Source organism: Salvelinus alpinus, chromosome 24 (assembly GCF_045679555.1).
Source record: "Salvelinus alpinus chromosome 24, SLU_Salpinus.1, whole genome shotgun sequence".
NCBI classification, from domain to species: Eukaryota; Metazoa; Chordata; class Actinopteri; order Salmoniformes; family Salmonidae; genus Salvelinus; species Salvelinus alpinus.
This window is the reverse complement of record NC_092109.1, coordinates 26,577,784-26,600,120: the sequence shown is the minus strand read 5'-3', so window position 1 is coordinate 26,600,120 and position 22,337 is coordinate 26,577,784. Positions and strand designations below refer to the sequence as shown.

At 42.9% G+C, this 22,337-nt stretch overlaps 1 protein-coding gene across 2 annotated transcripts; it reads right to left on the bottom strand.

Moving 5' to 3' along the window:
• Positions 1–17,856: 17,856 nt before the first annotated feature.
• LOC139552439 (calcium-binding protein P-like) lies at positions 17,857–21,552 on the bottom strand. Of its 2 annotated transcripts, none has more exons than XM_071364188.1 (2): positions 21,423–21,552; positions 17,857–20,771 (listed from the first exon to the last, which is right to left on the bottom strand). In XM_071364188.1, exon 2 carries the CDS (start codon positions 20,759–20,761, stop codon positions 19,040–19,042), a length of 1,722 nt encoding a protein of 573 aa, XP_071220289.1. In that variant the 5' UTR covers positions 20,762–20,771; positions 21,423–21,552; the 3' UTR covers positions 17,857–19,039. The 2 variants fall into 2 exon arrangements, with proteins under 2 accessions (XP_071220289.1, XP_071220290.1); XM_071364189.1 differs by having other exon boundaries at positions 17,857–20,766; positions 21,423–21,544.
• Positions 21,553–22,337: the final 785 nt, after the last annotated feature.

Below are 22,337 nucleotides of genomic sequence, written 5' to 3'. Positions count from 1 at the left end.
ACCAAGGAGTACAAGCCAGACTGCTAAAAGAAATCCCAGAGCCGTGTTCGTCCCATGTGGAGCACATACTCCAAACCTTGTCATTGCAGATGCTGCCAAATCTTCAAAAGATGCAGTTGGGTTTTTTGGGCATGTGCAAAAGCTCTTCACCTTCTTTTCAGCTGGCACACAAAGATGGAGTGTTTTGAAGAAACACGTGAACATAACCGTGAAGTCATGGAGTGACACAAGATGGGAGAGTAGGCTCCAAAGTGTTCATGCAATCAGGTATCAAGCTCCTGAGGTTCGGGAGGCATTACTGGAAGTCAGACAGACGATCAACGATCCTGTAGCCAAAGTGGAGGCACAAGCACTCCCTCACTACATACCATCTGTTGGTCCGGAAGAAGAAATTAATGTGGAGGCTGTTCTGAAAGAGAAGAGACTGAGAAACAGGAAGAGGCATTTCAGCTATGAGGTTCCTGATGAACCCTTGACTGACGCACTGAAAAACCTTGAAGTCAACTACTTCAACATTGTGGTCGACTCTGCTGTGACATCCATGGATGAGAGATTTGAAACACTCAACCAGGTGAAAACCAAATATGGAGTGCTGCTGAACTTCAGCACTGCCTCTCAGATGTCCAGTGAATCTTTAAAGGCTCAGTGCATGGAAGTTAAACACTCTGACCTTCAGAGATGACTGTGACATCAGTGGAATGGATCTGGTACACGAGAATCAGAATTTACCTGATCTGCCATCAGTTAAGATGACTGCCTTTGAGCTGCTTTCCTTTCTCTGTGAGAAAAACCTGGAGGAACTCTATCCTAATCTTTGGATAGCCCTAAGAATTGCAGTCACCCTACCAGTAAGAGTAGCATCGGCAGATAGGAGCTTTTCAAAATGAAAGCTCATCAAAAGCTACGTGAGGTCTTCCATTACACAGGAACGTTTGAATGGTCTGGCCATCATGAGTATAAATCATGACGTGGGGATACACATGTCGTATGATGACATCATTGATGATTTTGCCTCAAGAAAGTGCAGAATAGGGATATTTTGATGGTAAGATTTTAATTTAAACATTCAAATGTTTATACACACTTAGTAACATTTAAGATTGTATGGCAGAAGTGCATTTGTGTAAATGACTGCTTAACTATGTGACATGCGTTCTCAATTTCTTCCAGACAGTCCAGACAGACTGGTGTCCATGCTGATGCTGACAATGCCCAGGCTGTAGAGGGAACCAAAGTTAATCATACAGCTGTATAGGTTTTATTTGACTATTTTGAGACATATACAGTGGGGAGAACAAGTATTTGATACACTGCCGATTTTGCAGGTTTTCCTACTTACAAAGCATGTAGAGGTCTGTAATTTTTATCATAGGTACACTTCAACTGTGAGAGACGGAATCTAAAACAAAAATACAGAAAATCACATTGTATGAATTTTAAGTAATTAATTTGCATTTTATTGCATGACATAAGTATTTGATACATCAGAAAAGCAGAACTTAATATTTGGTACAGAAACCTTTGTTTGCAATTACAGAGATCATACGTTTCCTGTAGTTCTTGACCAGGTTTGCACACACTGCAGCAGGGATTTTGGCCCACTCCTCCATACAGACCTTCTCCAGATCCTTCAGGTTTCGGGGCTGTCGCTGGGCAATACGGACTTTCAGCTCCCTCCAAAGATTTTCTATTGGGTTCAGGTCTGGAGACTGGCTAGGCCACTCCGGGACCTTGAGATGCTTCTTACGGAGCCACTCCTTAGTTGCCCTGGCTGTGTGTTTCGGGTCATTGTCATGCTGGAAGAGCCAGCCACGACCCATCTTCAATGCTCTTACTGAGGGAAGGAGGTTGTTGGCCAAGATCTCGCGATCCATGGCCCCATCCATCCTCCCCTCAATACGGTGCAGTCGTCCTGTCCCCTTTGCAGAAAAGCATCCCCAAAGAATGATGTTTCCACCTCCATGCTTCACGGTTGGGATGGTGTTCTTGGGGTTGTACTCATCCTTCTTCTTCCTCCAAACACGGCGAGTGGAGTTTAGACCAAAAAGCTCTATTTTTGTCTCATCAGACCACATGACCTTCTCCCATTCCTCCTCTGGATCATCCAGATGGTCATTGGCAAACTTCAGACGGGCCTGGACATGCGCTGGCTTGAGCAGGGGGACCTTGCGTGCGCTGCAGGATTTTAATCCATGACGGCGTAGTGTGTTACTAATGGTTTTCTTTGAGACTGTGGTCCCAGCTCTCTTCAGGTCATTGACCAGGTCCTGCCGTGTAGTTCTGGGCTGATCCCTCACCTTCCCCATGATCATTGATGCCCCACGAGGTGAGATCTTGCATGGAGCCCCAGACCGAGGGTGATTGACCGTCATCTTCAACTTCTTCCATTTTCTAATAATTGCGCCAACAGTTGTTGCCTTCTCACCAAGCTGCTTGCCTATTGTCCTGTAGCCCATCCCAGCCTTGTGCAGGTCTACAATTTTATCCCTGATGTCCTTACACAGCTCTCTGGTCTTGGCCATTGTGGAGAGGTTGGAGTCTGTTTGATTGAGTGTGTGGACAGGTGTCTTTTATACAGGTAACGAGTTCAAACAGGTGCAGTTAATACAGGTAATGAGTGGAGAACAGGAGGGCTTCTTAAAGAAAAACTAACAGGTCTGTGAGAGCCGGAATTCTTACTGATTGGTAGGTGATCAAATACTTATGTCATGCAATAAAATGCAAATTAATTACTTAAAAATCATACAATGTGATTTTCTGGATTTTTGTTTTAGATTACGTCTCTCACAATTGAAGTGTACCTATGATAAAAAATTACAGACCTCTACATGCTTTGTAAGTAGGAAAACCTGCAAAATCGGCAGTGTATCAAATACTTGTTCTCCCCACTGTAGCTGCAGCCATAGTCTATAGGCTTATGTTTAAATAGTATAGACAAAGCTAATTGTATAATATTGTAAGGACTGGACTAATTACCAGGCAGAAGAGCCAAAGCTCAGTGTTATATTTGATTATTTTCTACATTTTAGATTTTCATATTTTTTTTGTTAATGTTAACTTCTTATGGCTGGGGGCAGTATTGAGTAGCTTGGATGAATAAGGTGCCCAGAGGTTCCCAGAGTAAACTGCCTGCTCCTCAGTCCCAGTTGCTAATATATGCATAGTATTAGTATATTTGGATAGAAAACACTCTGAAGTTTCTAAAACTGTTTGAATGATGTCTGTGAGTATAACAGAACTCATATGGCAGACAAAAACCTGAGAAAAATCCAACCAGGAAGTGGGAAATATGATGTTGGTCGATTTTCAACTCAGCCCCTATTGAAGATACAGTGGGATATTGGTCATGTTGCACTTCCGAATGCTTCCACTAGATGTCAACCGTCTTTAGAAACTTGTTTGAGGCTTCTACTGTAAAGGTGGGCTGAATGAGAGGGGAATGAGTAAGAGGTCTGCCAGCAGCCACGGGTTGGTCACGCGCATTCACATGAGAGGTAGCTCCCGTTCCATTTGCTTTCCTGAAGACAAAGGAATTCTCCGGTTGAAACATTGTTGTAGATTTATGTTAAAAACATCCTAAAGATTGATTCTATACATCGTTTGACATGTTTCTACGGACTGTAACGTAACTTTTTGACATTTCGTCTGCAACTAGTGAACGCGCTTCGTGAGTTTTGATTTGTTTACCAAACGCGCTAACAAAAGTAGCTATTTGGACATAAATGATGGACATTATCGAACAAATCAAACATTTATTGTGGAACTGGGACTCCTGGGAGTACATTCTGATGAAGATCATCAAAGGTGAGTGAATATTTATAATGTTATTTCTGACTTCTGTTGACTGCACAATATGGCGGATATCTTTTTGTCTTGATTGGGCTCTGAGCGCCGACCTCAGATTATTGCATGGTTTGCTTTTTCCGTAGCTTTTTTGAAATCTGACACAGCGGTTGCATTAAGGAGAAGTGGATCTAAAATTCCATCTATAACACTTGCATCTTTGATCAACGTTTATTATGAGTATTTCTGGAAATTGATGTGGCTCTCTGCAAATCACCGGATGTTTTTGGAACTACTGAACATAACGCGCCAATGTATACTGAGATTTTTTTATATAAATATGAACTTTACCGAACAAGACATACATGTATTGTGTAACATGAAGTCCTATGAGTGTCATCTGATGAAGATCATCAAAAGTTAGTGATTCATTTTATCTCTATTTCTGCTTTTTGTGACTCCTGTCTTTGGCTGGAAAAATGGCTGTTTTTCTGTGATTTGGCGGTGACCTAACATAATCGTTTGTGGTGCTTTCGCTGTAAAGCCTTTTTGAAATCGGACACTGTGGTGGGATTAACAACAAGATTACCTTTACAATACTTGTATGTTTGAGGAATTTTAATTATGAGATTTCTGTTGTTTGAATTTGGCGCCCTGCACTTTCACTGGCTGTTGTCATATCGATCCCGCAGCCATAAGAAGTTTTAAGTGAATATTATCTAACGATTCTATAAAGAAATACTATATTCAATAAATATTGTTTGTTTATACCTCGTTCTGTATAGGTCAGCTTATTCTTAGACCGACACATGGAGCAAACTGTTCTAAAGGAGGGAGGATTGTAGTGGGAGCCCTGGGGTGTCAGGTGTGACTGTGTGGCAATGGCAAATGGTTTACATGGCTCACGGATCAGGTTGGAGGGCCCCTTAGCAGAATTATGCTTAGGGCCCCAGGGAGGTCAAGACCGGCTCTGCTCATATGGAATACAGCGTTTATTTATATGTTTCAACATTCTCTTATAAACCAACTTTTCCATGAATTTTAAGAAATTGGGCGATAATTTGTAAAAGATCTTGGATCCCCAGATTTATGAAGGTGGATCATTTTGGAACTGTTCAAATCTTTAGGAACAATACCAGTTTGCATAGATTTCTTGAAGATACACATTACCTGTCAAAAGTTTGGACACACCTACTCCTTCAAGGGTTTTTCTTTATTTGTACTATTTTCCGCACTGTAGAATAGTAGTGACGACATCAAAACTATGAAATAACACATATGGAATCATGTAGTAACCAAATAAGTATAAACAAATCAAAATATATTATATATTTGAGATTCTTCACAGTAGCCACCATTTGCCTTGATTACAGATTTGCACACTATTGACATTCTCTCAGTCAGCGTCATGAGGTAGTCACCTGGAATGCATTTCAATTAACAGGTATGCCTTGTTAAAAGTTCATTTGTGGAATTTCTTTCCTTCTTAATGCGTTTGAGCCAATCAGTTGTGTTGTGACATGGTAGGGGTGGTATACAGAAGATAGCCCCATTTGGTAAAAGACCAAGTCCATATTATGACAAGAACAGCTCGAATAAGCAAAGAGAAATGACAGTCCATCATTACTTTAAGACATGAGGGTCAGACAACCTGGAACATTTCAATAACTTTTAAAGTTTCTTCAAGTGCAGAGTTAAAAACCATCTAGTGCTATGATGAAACTGGCTCTCATGAGGACCGTCACACAGGAAAGGAAGACCCAGGGTTACCTCTGCTGCAGCGGATAAGTTAATTATTATAACCAGGCAATTCAGTTAAGAACAAATTCTTATTTACAATGACGGCCTACACCGGCCCAACCCGGACGACGCTGGGCCAATTGTGAGCAACCATATGGAACTCCCAATCACAACCAGTTGTGATACAGCCTGGAATCGAACCAGGGACACCCTGTAGTGATGCCTCAAGCACTGAGATGCAGTGCCTTAGACAGCTACGCCACTTGGGACCACATTAGAGTTACCAGCCTCAGAAATTGGCAATTAACTGCATCTCAGATTGTAGCCCAAATAAATGTTTCAGAGTTCAAGTAACAGACACACCTCAACATCAACTGTTCAGAAGAGACTGCATGAGTCAGGCCTTCATAGTTGAATTGCTGCAAAGAAACCACTACTAACGGACACTAGTAAGAAGAAGAGACTTGCTTGGGCCAAGAAACACGAGCAATGGACATTAGACCGGTGGAAATCTGTCCTTTCGTCTGATGAGTCCAAATTGGAGATTTTTGGTTCCAACCGCCGTGAGACGCAGAGTAGGTGAACGGATGATCTCTGCATGTGTGTTTCACACCGTGAAGCATGGAGTAGGAGGTGTGATGGTGTGGGAGTTCATTGCTGGTGACACTGTCAGTCATTTATTTAGAATTCAAGGCACACTTAACCTGCATGGCAACCACAGAATTCTGCAGTGATATGCCATCGCATCTGGTTTGCGCTTAGTGGGACTATCATTTGTTTTTCAACAGGACAATGACCCAAAACACACCCCCAGGCTGTGTAAGGGCTATTTGACCAAGAAGGAGAGTGATGGAGTGCTGCATCATATCACCCGACCTCAACCCAATTGAGATGGTTTGGGACGAGTTGGACCTCAGAGTGAAGAAAAAGCAGCCAACATGTGCTCAGTATATGTGGGAACTCCTTCAAGACTGTTGAAAAAGCATTCCAGTTGACTACCTCATGAAGCTGGTTGAGAGAATGCCAATAGTGTGCAAATCTGTCCAAGGCAAAGGGTGGTTACTTTGAGGAATCTCAAATATATACACTGCTCAAAAAAATAAAGGGAACACTTAAACAACACAATGTAACTCCAAGTCAATCACACTTCTGTGAAATCAAATTGTCCACTTAGGAAGCAACACTGATTGACAATAAATTTCACATGCTGTTGTGCAAATGGAATAGACAAAAGGTGGAAATTATAGGCAATTAGCAAGACACCCCCAATAAAGGAGTGATTCTGCAGGTGGTGACCACAGACCACTTCTCAGTTCCTATGCTTCCTGGCTGATGTTTTGGTCACTTTTGAATGCTGGCGGTGCTCTCACTCTAGTGGTAGCATGAAACGGAGTCTACAACCCACACAAGTGGCTCAGGTAGTGCAGCTCATCCAGGATGGCACATCAATGCGAACTGTGGCAAGAAGGTTTGCTGTGTCCGTCAGCGTAGTGTCCAGAGCATGGAGGCGCCATTCAGCCGACAGAAACTTTCAACCGGTTTTCCCCATTGAGTAGCGAGTCGGAGTCTGAGGCCGAGTCTTCTCTTGTCTCTACTCCTCCCGTTACGGGGTCTGAGACGCCGAAGGCTCCCACTATTAGCTCTGACAAATTGAAAACCCTAGTCATTGGCGACTCCATTACCCGCAGTATTAGACTTAAAACGAATCACCCAGCGATCATACACTGTTTACCAGGGGGCAGGGCTACCGACGTTAAGGCTAATCTGAAGATGGTGCTGGCTAAAGCTAAAACTGGCGAGTGTAGAGAGTATAGAGATATTGTTATCCACGTCGGCACCAACGATGTTAGGATGAAACAGTCAGAGGTCACCAAGCGCAACATAGCTTCAGCCTGTAAATCAGCTAGAAAGATGTGTCGGCATCGAGTAATTGTCTCTGGCCCTCTCCCAGTTAGGGGGAGTGACGAGCTCTACAGCAGAGTCTCACAACTCAATCGCTGGTTGAAAACTGTTTTCTGCCCCTCCCAAAAGATAGAATTTGTAGATAATTGGCCCTCTTTCTGGGACTCACCCACAAGTAATAAAGTCATGAACTTCTTTGAGGAAAAGATCATGATCATTAGAAAGCAAATTATGGACTCCTCTTTAAATCTGCGTATTCTTCCAAAGCTCAATTGTCCTGAGTCTGCACAACTCTGCCAGGACCTAGGATCAAGGGAGACACTCAAGTGTTTTAGTACTATATCTCTTGACACAATGATGAAAATAATCATGGCCTCTAAACCTTCTAGCTGCATACTGGATCCTATTCCTACTAAACTACTGAAAGAGCTGCTTCCTGTGCTTGGCCCTCATATGTTGAACATAATAAACGGCTCTCTATCCACCGGATGTGTACCAAACTCACTAAAAGTGGCAGTAATAAAGCCTCTCTTGAAAAAGCCAAACCTTGACCCGGAAAATATAAAAAACTATCGGCCTATATCGAATCTTCCATTCCTCTCAAAAATTTTAGAAAAAGCTGTTGCGCAGCAACTCACTGCCTTCCTGAAGACAAACAATGTATACGAAATGCTTCAGTCTGGTTTTAGACCCCATCATAGCACTGAGACTGCACTTGTGAAGGTGGTAAATGACCTTTTAATGGCGTCAGACCGAGGCTCTGCATCTGTCCTCGTGCTACTAGACCTTAGTGCTGCCTTTGACACCATCGATCACCACATTCTTTTGGAGAGACTGGAAACCCAAATTGGTCTACACGGACAAGTTCTGGCCTGGTTTAGATCTTACCTGTCGGAAAGATATCAGTTTGTCTCTGTGAATGGTTTGTCCTCTGACAAATCAACTGTACATATCGGTGTTCCTCAAGGTTCCGTTTTAGGACCACTATTGTTTTCACTATATATTTTACCTCTTGGGGATGTTATTCGAAAACATAATGTTAACTTTCACTGCTATGCGGATGACACACAGCTGTACATTTCAATGAAACATGGTGAAGCCTCAAAATTGCCCTCGCTAGAAGCCTGTGTTTCAGACATAAGGAAGTGGATGGCTGCAAACTTTCTACTTTTAAACTCGGACAAAACAGAGATGCTTGTTCTAGGTCCCAAGAAACAAAGAGATCTTCTGTTAAATCTGACAATTAATCTTGATGGTTGTAAAGTTGTCTCAAATAAAACTGTGAAGGACCTCGGCGTTACTCTTGACCCTGATCTCTCTTTTGACGAACATATCAAGACTGTTTCAAGGACAGCTTTTTTCCATCTACGTAACATTGCAAAAATCAGAAATTTTCTGTCCAAAAATGATGCAGAAAAATTAATCCATGCATTTGTTACTTCTAGGTTAGACTACTGCAATGCTCTACTTTCCGGCTACCCGGATAAAGCACTAAATAAACTTCAGTTAGTGCTAAATACGGCTGCTAGAATCCTGACTAGAACCAAGAAATTTGATCATATTACCCCAGTGCTAGCCTCCCTACACTGGCTTCCTGTTAAGGCAAGGGCTGATTTCAAGGTTTTACTGTTAACCTATAAAGCGTTACATGGGCTTGCTCCTACCTATCTTTCCGAGTTGGTCCTGCCGTACATACCTACACGTACGCTACGGTCACAAGACGCAGGCCTCCTAATTGTCCCTAGAATTTCTAAGCAAACAGCGGGAGGCAGGGCTTTCTCCTATAGATCTCAATTTTTATGGAATAGTCTGCCTACCCATGTGAGAGACGCAGACGCAGACTCGGTCTCAACCTTTAAGTCTTTACTGAAGACTTATCTCTTCAGTAGGTCATATGATTGAGTGTAGTCTGGCCCAGGAGTGTGAAGGTGAACGGAAAGGCTCTGGAGCAACGAACCGCCCTTGCTGTCTCTGCCTGGCCGGTTCCCCTCTCTCCACTGGGATTCTCTGCCCCTAACCCTATTACAGGGGCTGAGTCACTGGCTTACTGGTGCTCTTTCATGCCGTCCCTAGAAGGGGTGCGTCACTTGAGTGGGTTGAGTTACTGACGTGATCTTCCTGTCTGGGTTGGCGCCCCCCCTTGGTTTGTGCTGTGGTGGAGATCTTTGTGGGCTATACTCGGCCTTGTCTCAGGATTGTAAGTTGGTGGTTGAAGATATCCCTCTAGTGGTGTGGGGGCTTAGCTTTGGCAGAGTGGGTGGGGTTATATCCTTCCTGTTTGGCCCTGTCCGGGGGTATCATCGGATGGGGCCACAGTGTCTCCTGACCCCTCCTGTCTCAGCCTCCAGTATTTATGCTGCAGTAGTTTATGTGTCGGGGGGCTAGGGTCAGTTGGTTATACCTGGAGTACTTCTCCTATCTTATCCAGTGTCCTGTGTGAATTTAAGTATGCTCTCTCTAATTCTCTCTCGGAGAACCTGAGCCCTAGGACCATACGTCACAGCAAACCGGGCATGATGACTCCTTGCTGTCCCCAGTCCACCTGGCCTTGCTGCTGTTCCAGTTTCAACTGTTCTGCCTGCTGTTATGGAACCCCTACCTGTTCAACTCTTAATGATCGGCTATGAAAAGCCAACTGACTTTTATTCCTGATTATTATTTGACCATGCTTGTCATTTATGAACATTTTGAAAATCTTGGCTCTCTCTAATTTTCTCCTTCTCTCTTTCTTTCTCTCTCTCGGAGGACCGGAGCCCTAGGACCATACGTCAGGACTACCGGGCATGATGACTCCTTGCTGTCCCCAGTCCGCCTGGCCCTGCTGCTATTCCAGTTTCAACTGTTCTGCCTGCGGTTATGGAACCCCTACCTGTCCCAGACCTGCTGTTTTCAATTCTTAATGATCGGCTATGAAAAGCCAACTGACATTTATTCCTGATTATTATTTGACCATGCTTGTCATTTATGAACATTTTGAAAATCTTGGCTCTCTCTAATTCTCTCCTTCTCTCTCTTTCTCTCTCTCGGAGGACCTGAGCCCTGGGACCGTGCGTCGGGGCTGCCGGGCGTGATGGCTCCTTGCTGTCCCCAGTCCACCTGGCCTTGCTGCTATTCCAGTTTCAGCTGTTCTGCCTGCGGTTATGGAACCGCCACCTGTCCCGGACCTGCTATTTTCAACTCTTGATGATCGGCTATGAAAAGCCAACTGAAAATTATTCATGATTATTATTTGACCATGCTTGTCACTTATGAACATTTTGAACATCTTGGCATAGTTCTGTTATAATCTCCACCCAGCACAGCCAGAAGAGGACTGGCCACCCCTCATAGCCTGGTTCCTCTCTAGGTTTCTTCCTAGGTTTTGGCCTTTCTAGGGAGTTTTTCCTAGCCACCGTGCTTCTACACCTGCATTGCTTGCTGTTTGGGGTTTTAGGCTGGGTGTCTGTACAGCACTTCGAGATATTAGCTGATGTACGAAGGGCTATATAAAATAAACTTGATTTGATTCACCCATGACTGCATGACCATGCACTCAATCATCAAGTTTGCAGACAACACAACAGTAGTGGGCTTGATTACCAACAACGACAAGACAGCCTACAGGGAGGAGGTGAGGGCACTCGGAGAGTGGGTCAGAAAAACAACCTCTCACTCAACGTCAACAAAACAAAGGAGATGATCGTGGACTTCAGAAAACAGCAGAAGGTGCACCCCCATATCCACATTGACGGGACAGCAGTGGAAAAGGTGACAAGTTTTAAGTTCCTCTGCATACACATGACCGACAAACTGAAATGGTCCAACCACACAGACAGTGTGTTTGAAGAAGGCGCAACAGTGCCTCTCCAACCTCAGGAGGATGAAGAAGTTTGGTTTGTCACCTAAAATCCTCACAAACTTTTACAGATGCACAATTGAGAGCATCCTGTCGGACTGTATCACTGCCTGGTACGGAAACTGCACCGCCCACAACCGCAAGGCTCTCCAGAGGGTGGTGCGATTTGCACAACGAATCACCAGGGGTAAACTACCTGCCCTCCAGGACACCTACAGCGCCCGATGTCACAGGTAGGCCAAAAATATCATCAAGGACAACAATCACCCGAGCCACTGCCTGTTCACCCCACTACCATCCAGAAGGCGAGATCAGTACAGGTGCATCAAAGCTGGGCCCGATAGACTGAAAAACAGCTTCTATCAGCAGCCATCACTAACACAGAGAGGCTTTTGCCTACATACAGACTCAAAATCATTGGCCACTTCAATGAATGGATCACTAGTCACTTGAATAATGCCACTTTAATAATGTTTACATATCTTACATTACTCATCTCATATGTATACTGTATACTGTATTTTATACCATTTATTGCATCTTGCCTATGCTGATCGGTCATCGCTCATCCATATATTTACATGTACACTACCGTTCAAAAGTTTGGGGCCACTTAGAAATGTCATTATTTTTTTAAGAAAAACACATTTTTTGGTCCATTAAAATAACATCAAATTGATCAGAAATACAGTGTAGACATTGTTAATGTTTCTAAATGACTTTTGTAGCTGGAAACGGTAGATTTTTTATGGAATATCTACATAGGAGTACAGAGGCCTATTATCAGCAACCATCACTCCTGTATTCCAACGTTGTGTTATTTAATCCAAGTTTATCATTTTAAAAGGCTAATTGATCATTAGAAAATCATTTTGCAATTATGTTAGCACAGCTGAAAAATGTTGCGCTGGTTAAAGAAGCAATAAAACTGTTCTTCTTTAGACTAGCTAGTATCTGGAGCATCAGCATTTGTGGGTTCGATTACAGGTTCAAAATGGCCAGAAACAAAGGACTTTCTTCTGAAACTCGTCAGTCTATTTTTGTTCTGAGAAATGAAGGCTTTTCCATGTGAGAAATTGCCAAGAAACTGAAGATCTTGTACAACGCTGTGTACTACTCCCTTCACAGAACAGCGCAAACTGGCCCTAACCAGAATAGAAAGACGTGTGGGAGGCCCCGGTGCACAACTGAGCAAGAGGACAAGTACATAAGAGTGTCTAGTTTGAGAAACAGATGCCTCACAAGTCCTCAACTGGCAGCATCATTAAATAGCATCTGCAAAACACCAGTCTCAACGTCAACAGTGAAGAGGCAACTCCGGGATGCTGACCTTCTTGGCAGTTGCAAAGAAAAAGCCATATCTCAGACTGGCCAATAAAAAGAAAAGATTAAGATGGGTAAAATAACTCAGACACTGGACAGAGGAACTCTGCATAGAAGGCCAGCATCCCGGAGTTGCCTCTTCACTGTTGACGTTGAGACTGGTGTTTTGCGGGTATTATTTAATGAAGCTGCCAGTTGAGGACTTGTGAGGAGCCTGTGTTGATTTCTATAACTATGCTATTATGTACTGTTGTTACTATGAAAGAAAATATAATAGGAAAGATTTTTCCCCAAAAAATGTTGATATATGTTCAAAATCCAAATACAGAATCCGTGTACAAAAGGACCCTTATATATGCATAAATTATTGTAGAGGGCAATATCTCCCACAATACACATTGGTTGAAGTTGTTACATTTTTAATTCAAATATCCCTACCATCATATCTAAAAGCATACATGACACCAACATCGATGAAAATGTGCAAATCAACTTGATTGGGGGTAAACAACACTATCACGTGCGCTCCCTCTCCGGCCTCTAGGTCACCAGGCTCCTCGTTAAGGCGCACACCTGTCACCATCGTTACAGGCATTAGCGCAATATGACACTCACCTGGACTCCATCCCCTCCTCGATTACCTGCCCTATATATGTCACTCCCCTTGGTTACTTCCCCAGGCATCATTGTTTCATGTCTGTGCATTGTTCTGGATTATGTTGCCTTTTTTCATTAACAAACTCACTCCCTGAACTTGCTTCCCGACTCTCAGCGCACATCGTTACAAACACACTCCCCGTCTCTTGTCATGAGCCGTCCGGTTGTTACCGAGAACCACATACCGGATTTTTAACAGGGTCGTTAGCATTAGAAAAAAATAAAATTTCTTCCCCAGACCTAGCTCAATATCTAGGCATCCATAAAGTGATCATTAGACTTGCCACCTTTCGGAGTGAATACTTCTGTAGGGTCAACAGTTTTGATTAAATATAAAAATGTATTGCTCTCACATGCTAATTTCTGTCCATTAAGAACCAACAATGTGCTACATTTTAGTATCATTTCTGACAATGCTAACATCTTTTCAGCCGACGATAAGAGTTCTAAACCGGACCAAAACATTTAGGTTGTGCAGCAAGCTACAAGCAAAGGAAGCTAGCTATATTTTGTTATGGAAGGTTTTTCACATGGCTGAAGTCATCTGTGTAAACTGTTGGCCTTGACTCTTAAGTGTAATCAGAGCACAAGCAAATAAGATAGTGAATGTCCTTGGCTTCTATTGCAAGTAATGTTAGCCAGCTAGCTACAAACCAACAAGGCTGTAACATTAGCTATACGGACAGATCGCGATGCACAACTCAATGTGGACAATATCTCCAACATTCTTCCACAAAGCACAGCTACCTAGCTAACTAAGTTCAAACTTTGGGAAATGTGTACTGAATGATTAACACAGTGTCAAGTTACTGCTGTGTACCGGAGTCCTCCTAGCTAGCTATCTAGCTAACACACAGTGTCCATCACTCCTGCCGAACACTTTCCCTCGTCATTGTCATAAGAACTGCGGGAAAGTAGAGCCCGACTGGTTGGGGCAAAGGACAATGTCTTCCAGTGGCTATCGTTAGCTAGCTACCTATCCCGCTTGCTGTGCACTGGAGTCCTAGCTAGCAACCAGTGTCCTTTGCTAACGCCTGCCCTCATTAACAGAACTGAGGGAAACCATTGCCCGACATGAGGGGCAAAGGAAACCATCTACCGTTGTCCCTAGCTACCGGTGTTGTTGCCTCTGCGTCTTCTGTGGCGTTTATCAGTAGCAACTGCATACATTTTCATACTTTTTTGTACTGGTCCTTCGTGGGAATCAAACCCACAACCCTGGTGTTGCAAGCACCATAATCTACCAACTGAGCGACACAGGATGTTGACATCCAACATTATAGCGCATTACCGCCACCTACTGCACTGGAACGCTCATGAATTTTCTGTTGCCATTTGTCATTATTGTGTATTTTTACTTTACTTGTATTGCTGTGTTATACTGTATTATAATGTTGCATAATCACCTTCCGGTGTAAAACTGCGTTTTAAGTGAGAGGTAGGCACTGGTCTGAAGCCAGAAAAGAGAGGAATTTGGACACCTACTAACCCAAAAAATGTGTTTTATGAAAGGAAAAAATCTCAATGACATGTATTGCTAAATTAAAAAGGTTTAAGTAAATACATACAGGCATCACATTACTACAAGACAAAACAGCTCGCTCAATCAAGCTTGGTGGCTTGTTTTCATATAACAAAAAAAAACTTGAAAGGGTAGTGGAATGGGATTAGTGTCGTGTGTGTAGAATCCAATACTTGTCTGGGGTACAAATGTTTGAGAAGGTTTGAATCCTAAGCAACCTGCATACACATTGTTTGAAGTAATAGACCAGCATAGCTACTGTAGTAGGTCAAAGCTGTGTGCTGGAAAACCTTTGTAGAACATGGGTGGAGTAGGCATTGTGAATTTCTTTTCTTTTTGGCTTCAGACCATTCCATACTTCTCACTTAAAACAAAATGTTATGTTTTTAATACACACATTGTGATGGAAACTCAAAACAGACTTCATATATTTTAAAAGTTAGCATGACTAGGATTAGTGTGTGCACTTACAAATTAAAAAAGGTCAGCACGCACATGAATATGATTTGCAATTGAAGCTTCTATTGAATATGATTTGCAATAGAAGCTTCAATTGCAAATCATGTTCAAATGAGTTCTGGCCTTTCGCCATTTTTATATGATTGATACATTTGTTCCAAGCACCCACATTACTTGTTTATACAAGAGGATTTAGAGTTGAGCATCTTCTCTGTCTTTACTTAGTGTGTGTACTTACCTCTACATTTTTCATTAGTCAAAATACTCTTTCCTAACCTGTTGATTGGAACTGGGCAAAGAGGTCACTTGTGTACAGTATAGGAGTGTTGGTGTTGGCAGAACATAGGGCATGTTCTAGACCTCACATTGGATGAGGTGCCATTTATTGTCTTGTTTGTTTGTTGGCGTGTGTGCAGCCTATGGTTTTGAAGTGCGCTGGGGTGTGTAATCCTCGGCTTTAATGCCTGTCTGAATAACATAGATTACAATGGACTTGATGGATGGTCTCTGGGGTGCTGAGTTTGTTTTGGTTCCCAACAGCTATAGTACATTGAATTGAGCTGTGCATTACTACTGTTCCTGTGCCTTCATCTCATTCAGAAGATATAACTGACAAAACTCCAAAAGAAATACAGTATATTAGAATGTTTACCTGGGATGATTTTCTAACACTTGAACAATAGACTGTGCTCATATTTGCTTACATAACATTTTACCAGTGTATTTTGTCTTTGCAGGAATCTCAAGTCATGATTGGCCAGCAGCAGCTTCTCCTCCTGTGGGCATGGACGTTGCTGGTGGCAGTGCTGTACCCAGGTGCCCTATGCAAACATGAGGTGGATTCAGGGGTTGGGGAAAGAATGTACAGGGATTTTTTTTTAACCTTTATTTAACTCGGCAGGTCAGTTAAGAACAAATTCTTATTTACAATGACGGCCTACCTAAAGGCAAAAGGCCACCTGTGGGGACGTGGACTGGGATTAAAAATACATTTAATAAAAATATAGGACAAAACACACATCACGACAAGAGAGACAACACAACTCTACATAAAGAGAGACCTAAGACAACAACATCATTGCAGCAACACATGACAACACAGCATGGTAGCAACACAACATGACAACAACATAGCAGCAGCACAACATGGTAGCACATGAGGCAAAGCGCCCACCTCCAAGAGCGGTGGCTCCTCCAGACAGGGGCTGAAGATGGCAGGGGCAGCAGCCGCCAGGGCACTGGGTGGGGCTGCCATTGAATACGGGCTGGGGTCACTCGGTAGGCCAAGACATGGCTACGGTGGGCGTGGGTATGGCTACGACGCATTCTCGTCTGAGGAGGACCAGAGATTCTACAATCCTGAAGGCCAAGTGCTTCACAACCAGTCTGACTGGCGCCGCTACAGAAACGCTGCTGGCCCCAGACATGACCCCATGAGTAAAATCCTCCTCACACTGGGATCAATGGTACCTTTCTTCTTCGGGGACTGGATAAGGGGATCTGGTCATAAATCATTTCCTAGGAAGTAGATTCTATCTGAAATACTGGTCCGAAAGACCAGTGAGTGGACTTAAAAACTATTTTAAATAAGTCCTGATCTTGTTGTCCTTTGGCATAGGCCCACCACCACTTTTACAAAGCTATACTCATTGGAACATCATTACGGATGGGGGCTCCTATCTTATTGTGTTGTAAAATCATGTGTCACTTGTTACTGTCAAAATGGACTGTGCTAGATCCTGTTTCAGCTTCATCCACTGTAATAACTGGATGAACTAAGGTAGGAGGCTGCAAATAACACATGTTCCTATTAACATCTACTTTGCTGTGATTTTGCTAATGTTATTACTCATATTTGGCCATGGCAATAAATGTGTGATTATTCACTAGCTTTTATATCTGCAAATAGCAAACATATGTTTTTGTAACCCATATTAAAGTAATATCAACCAATTTAATATTATTTTCTATGGATTTGGTAATATGGGATTCTTCATAATACTTGATTTACCTACTCTGGTCCACTAATAAAATATAGATTTCTATGTGTGTTTGTGTTGCTTTATTACATTCATTATGATGCATGTGACAGTAGTTAAGTTGAGGACCATATAGAGACAACATGGATAAGTAAAGGGGAGCAGTAAATATAAAATAAATCAGTGTTTCCCCTCTACATTTGGATTCAAAAAAATAATAAAAGAATGTAAGGAAAACTCACAACATAGTACTTTCAAATATAAGCCTTGTGTGCAAGGCTTCTGCGAAGAGAAAACATGATTTTATTTTAAAAGTATCCCAGAAACACAAAAACTGGTTTTGATTTAATAATAGGCCTTAGTTCACAAAAAAATACATGTTTTTGTGTATGAGATGAGTTGAGATCTTTGTGTTCTGTTGTAAAGAAAGCTTAAGGGTCATTTAATAGACAGTAACGGGAATTGTAATGCTGCCAACTAGCAGGCAGAAACCCTGTCTGTTCGATTTTCTCACACTGTAGTGACTGTTCTGTAACAATTTCCCTTGAGGCAATTAGACTCCTAGCAACAGATGTGTCTTTAAAAGCTTCAATGTGCTCTGTGAGATTGTCACAGTAACTGCCCTCATGTTTTCTAAAAGAGAGAATGGCCGACCATGTGATTTATTTTGTTTTTATTCATCCTGTACCTTGAAAATGGAAGAAGACTTGCGATATTTAAAGGCCAAGTAATATTCACCATTTAGTTCTAGCATGGCAAAGGGCTTATTTTAAATTTCCAAAACACATTAAAACAATGCATGTTTTATGTTCATCACTAAATACATGCTTGGGAAAAAAGGAAAAGAAGAGTCGTTTATATCCATTCGGCAAGAGAAATAAGTGCACTTCTGATAACCAGGGGACAGGAGGACATGGAGAGGGAGACTAGATGGGGAGGTAGAGAGGTATGGGACAAGAGAGAACTAAAGAAAAATAGGAACAGGCAACTTTTAAAACCAATTGCTGCAGACCACATAAGATGGACTCTTTACAGTACAAATATAAATATCACAGTAGAGTATAATGTACTGTTTAGTTCACCAAAAAATTATTCTGAGCAAATTGATTTCCAGCTAATATCTGGCATACAGGCGACAATGCTTTATGTACTTCATGTGGAACCACACTGGCAAAAAGACACTGAATACCCAGTCAGATGATAGTTGCCTCATCACATAAGAGTTTACAATTGGCTAAAATTTAAATTGGTTAGTGCCTACGTACAACCTGATAGATATCCAGAGTCAATAGTAAGCTTTATATTGTATGTACTTGTAGTGTTTGTATGTTAGTGTTATATACAGAGATATCGTAATAGATGCAGAGATACAATATTAAAGCATCATGCATTTGCCATGACCTGAACAAATTAGTGTTTTACAGAACAAAATACAGTGATCAACAGAGTATTCTACCAGAAACTGCTCTGAAACAAAATGTGCAATGAAAAAAAGAATTGCAATAGAAAAGAAGTCTAGAAGTACTACAGCGAAGATCCAAATTGACAGATCAGTGCAAATGTTAAAGACACAAATGAGATGGGCCATTAGACAAACAGTAAAACTATATTAAAGCTCAAATGCCACCATAAAATGTGGAGGAAATGGATCTTATCGTGCACCGGGAAGTTATTTTACACTTGCTTCCTTTCCATCATGACCACTGATAAGTGAAAGTACTGGTTATATCTCCACCGTACTTAATTAACCTATCCTCACAAGATATCAGTGGCATGATGAGGAAGGGGGACTATGAAATGAAGCTATTCCAGACGACTGGGACACACCGACTGTATGTCTCAGTGCAGTAGAAGAGTGCTGCTAAGGACCATGAGGAGACTGGTTATCAGCTGTACCAGCCCCTGGCCAAGGGGGTTACTGCGACTGTTCAGATTTTTGTTGTTGTTGTTGTTGTTGCTGCTGCTGCTGCTGCGTTCAGCTGTCTGCTTCTCCAGGAAGCGCGCCGATTGGTTTATGTACAGCTCCACACACTTCCGGTTCTTCAGCTGCTCCACCAATGCAGGGTAACCAATCTCTTCAATGCTCACTGTGGGGCCGTCAACCTCTTCCTTAAACTCTCCAGCTATCTCGCCAGGGGTAAGAGGCTTCACTTTGTCTGTTCCCTCCTGGTTGCTAGCTGGACTGCTGTTCCCCACCTCAGGAGTGATGGGCATGCTCTGGCTGTTGGCTCCCTGAGGGTTGTTCTTCTGGTTGTTAGGTGTGGCCTGGGAGTCTCTGCCCTGGTCCTGCAGAAGGTCATTCCTCTTCATGCAGGTATCCATAAAGCTGTCGTAGGACTCTGCCTGCGGAGGTACTTTGTAGGTGTAGTCCCGGCCATAGTCGTTTTCGTCTGTGGAGCGTTCGCCGTATTTTCTATACATGTAGTTGTTGTAGGACTGCTCTTCCTGAGGGTTGCGGAAGTTGAAGTGTGGACGAGGGAAACGCCCAAGGCCGTAGCCAACCGCCATACCTGCCACGACCCCAACCCCTGCAGCCATAAAAGCCTTCTTAGCAAACCCCTTGGACTGAGTAGAGGGGTACTGCCCCATTCCCTGAACTGAGCGTGAGAAGGGAGAGCCACCTCCCATACCTCCGTGCCCACCTCCATAACCATAGCCTCCACCATAGCGGGGACTGAGGATCTTATTGTTTGGGTTCCAGTTGGGTTGGTAACCTCCTCCCATCCCTCCACCAGGGTGGCCCCCTGCCTGCCCCCAGCCAGTATTCCCCCCTCTTACTGGGTAACCTCCAGCAGGGTAACCTCCTCCTCTCCCTGGGTTCTGGTTGGGGTAGCCTCCTGCTGCAGGATAACCACCCGCGGCGGGGTAACCTCCAGCTGCTGGGTTCTGGTTTGGATATCCCCCAGGATTTGCCCGGCCTGGATACTGCTGGTTGGGATAGCCACCTGCTGCAGGATAGCCACCTGCTGCAGGATAGCCACCAGCGGCTGGGTAACCTCCAGCTGCAGGGTTCTGGTTTGGATATCCCCCAGGATTGGCTCTGCCTGGATACTGCTGGTTGGGATAGCCACCTGCTGCAGGATAGCCACCAGCGGCTGGGTAACCTCCAGCTGCAGGGTTCTGGTTTGGATATCCCCCAGGATTGGCTCTGCCTGGATACTGCTGGTTGGGGTAGCCACCTGCAGCAGGATAGCCACCAGCAGCAGGGTTTTGGTTAGGATATCCTCCTTGGTTGGTTCCCCGGCCTGGATACTGCTGGTTGGGGTTTCCACCTGCTGCAGGGTATCCACCGGCTGGGTTCTGGTTCTGATTGGTACCTCTCCCTGGATAAGTACCTCCTGCTGGGTACGGGTTGGGGTTCCTATTGGGGCTTTGGGGTTGTCTTGGGTAGCTTCCCGTCTGTGTGTTTGATGTTTTCGACGGCTTTTTTTCTGAGCCCCTGTTGCTGGATGATGGCTTTTTGCTGCTGCTGCTGCCACTTCTCTTGGCCCATGTAGAGTCAGTATGAAGCAGAACCAGGAGGGCAAGAGACACCAGGGCCAGCTCACACAGCTTTCCCATGATGACTGCCCTGGGGGGAAATATGGTGACGTCATTAACAGTAAGTACTTGGACTTGGTCCAATCGTTTTTCTGAAGCCTCATCTAATTATTCCTGTTTACTTAAATCTGAGCTAACCCTCTCATGTCACTGACACTCCTGTCACGGACTGTAGAATTTATTTGCTTAATTCGTTTTCTGGATATCAAGTATAAGCCAACGCCTACCATGTTCTGTTCTGGAAGATTATCCTTAAAGTAGCCTAACAGAAAATACATGTAACATTATATTATTAGGGATAAGATTTTCCCTGAATGTTCAATACGCTGTATAGAATTCCAGAGAATTCCAGCAGTTAGTCCTATATTTTGTAGCTTTTATTTAGGCCAATCAGTAGGCTAAACATAATAAAGAAAATAGGCTACCACGGTGCAATAAAATACAACACATATCCAGGGGCAGCTTGGATGTTTTCTGAAAAATAAAATATGACGTAGGCTATATATAACTAGACGTGAAGGCAAATTAGGCTATATGCGCAGTACTATTTTTCAGAACCGGACCCGTTATTCGCATAAATGTAATGGTCTTATTCAATAAAATGGCGCTCCAGCGCTTTCACGCAGAACAGCCCGGCCTGATACTCCTTTACAACTAATGTGAATATCGTAAAATAACCTACCGTTGGAAATTCGAGACGATTTTGTTCCTTTTGTAGAAAAGTAGTATTTTTCATCCGTTTCTCTGTTATGTTTAAGGTTCTGTGTCGTTCGCTCACTGCTTTCATTCCGAGGGGAGGGGTTCCTATTTACAAGGATCACCGAACATAGGCTAGCCTGGCTACGTCACTCATCATAGCAGTCCTAGCTAAAACACCACATTTTCTTACCTTACAAAAATAAATTGAACTATATTTTAAGACAATTAAATACTCTACCAACAAAAAAGCTGTTAGAATTATAAATGTGTGTATGTTCCTTAAGGTCCTTGTGTAATGTGATATTGTACCCCCTGGCCCAACTGTCCTTTGTATATACTTGTGTTCCCCCATTTAGTTTTGTATTGGTTTGTTAACAATCATAAAATATATTTTCACGTTTGTCACGTGAAAATACTAGTAGCCTACAGTGAAATGCCTTTCTTGCTTGCTCTTTCCTAGCAATTCAGTACTATAAAATATAAATAAACAAGTCAATTAGAACAAAAACACACGAGAAATAGATATAAGAACACGAGAAAGTAAGCCATAGATAGGCTATACAGGATAACGCATTCTGTCCCTGTAATAAGCTATTTCATTAATACTTTATTTTGTCAAAATTTAGCCTAGGCTAATCAATCGATTCGAAATTGAAAGCTTGTAATGGGAATTTATGCGCAAATCCCATTCACTTCCAATGGAGGATTCAGCTCAAGTCCAATGGATTTAACCATTTTAATGTTAACTTCTAGGGGTGTTTAAATCAATCATACTACGTGTAAAGCTTTAAAAACGTTACATTTAAAGCCAGGTTGTGCTACACTTTTTCCACCTACACAAACTACTGCTATTTACGTTAGTCATTGTCCACACTCAGGGCCTTTCCGTAGGCCTGCT

Excerpts from the sequence above, each read along its gene's own strand:
- LOC139552439 (XM_071364188.1), bottom strand. The coding sequence starts at position 20,761 with ATGGGAAAGCTGTGTGAGCTGGCCCTGGTGTCTCTTGCCCTCCTGGTT.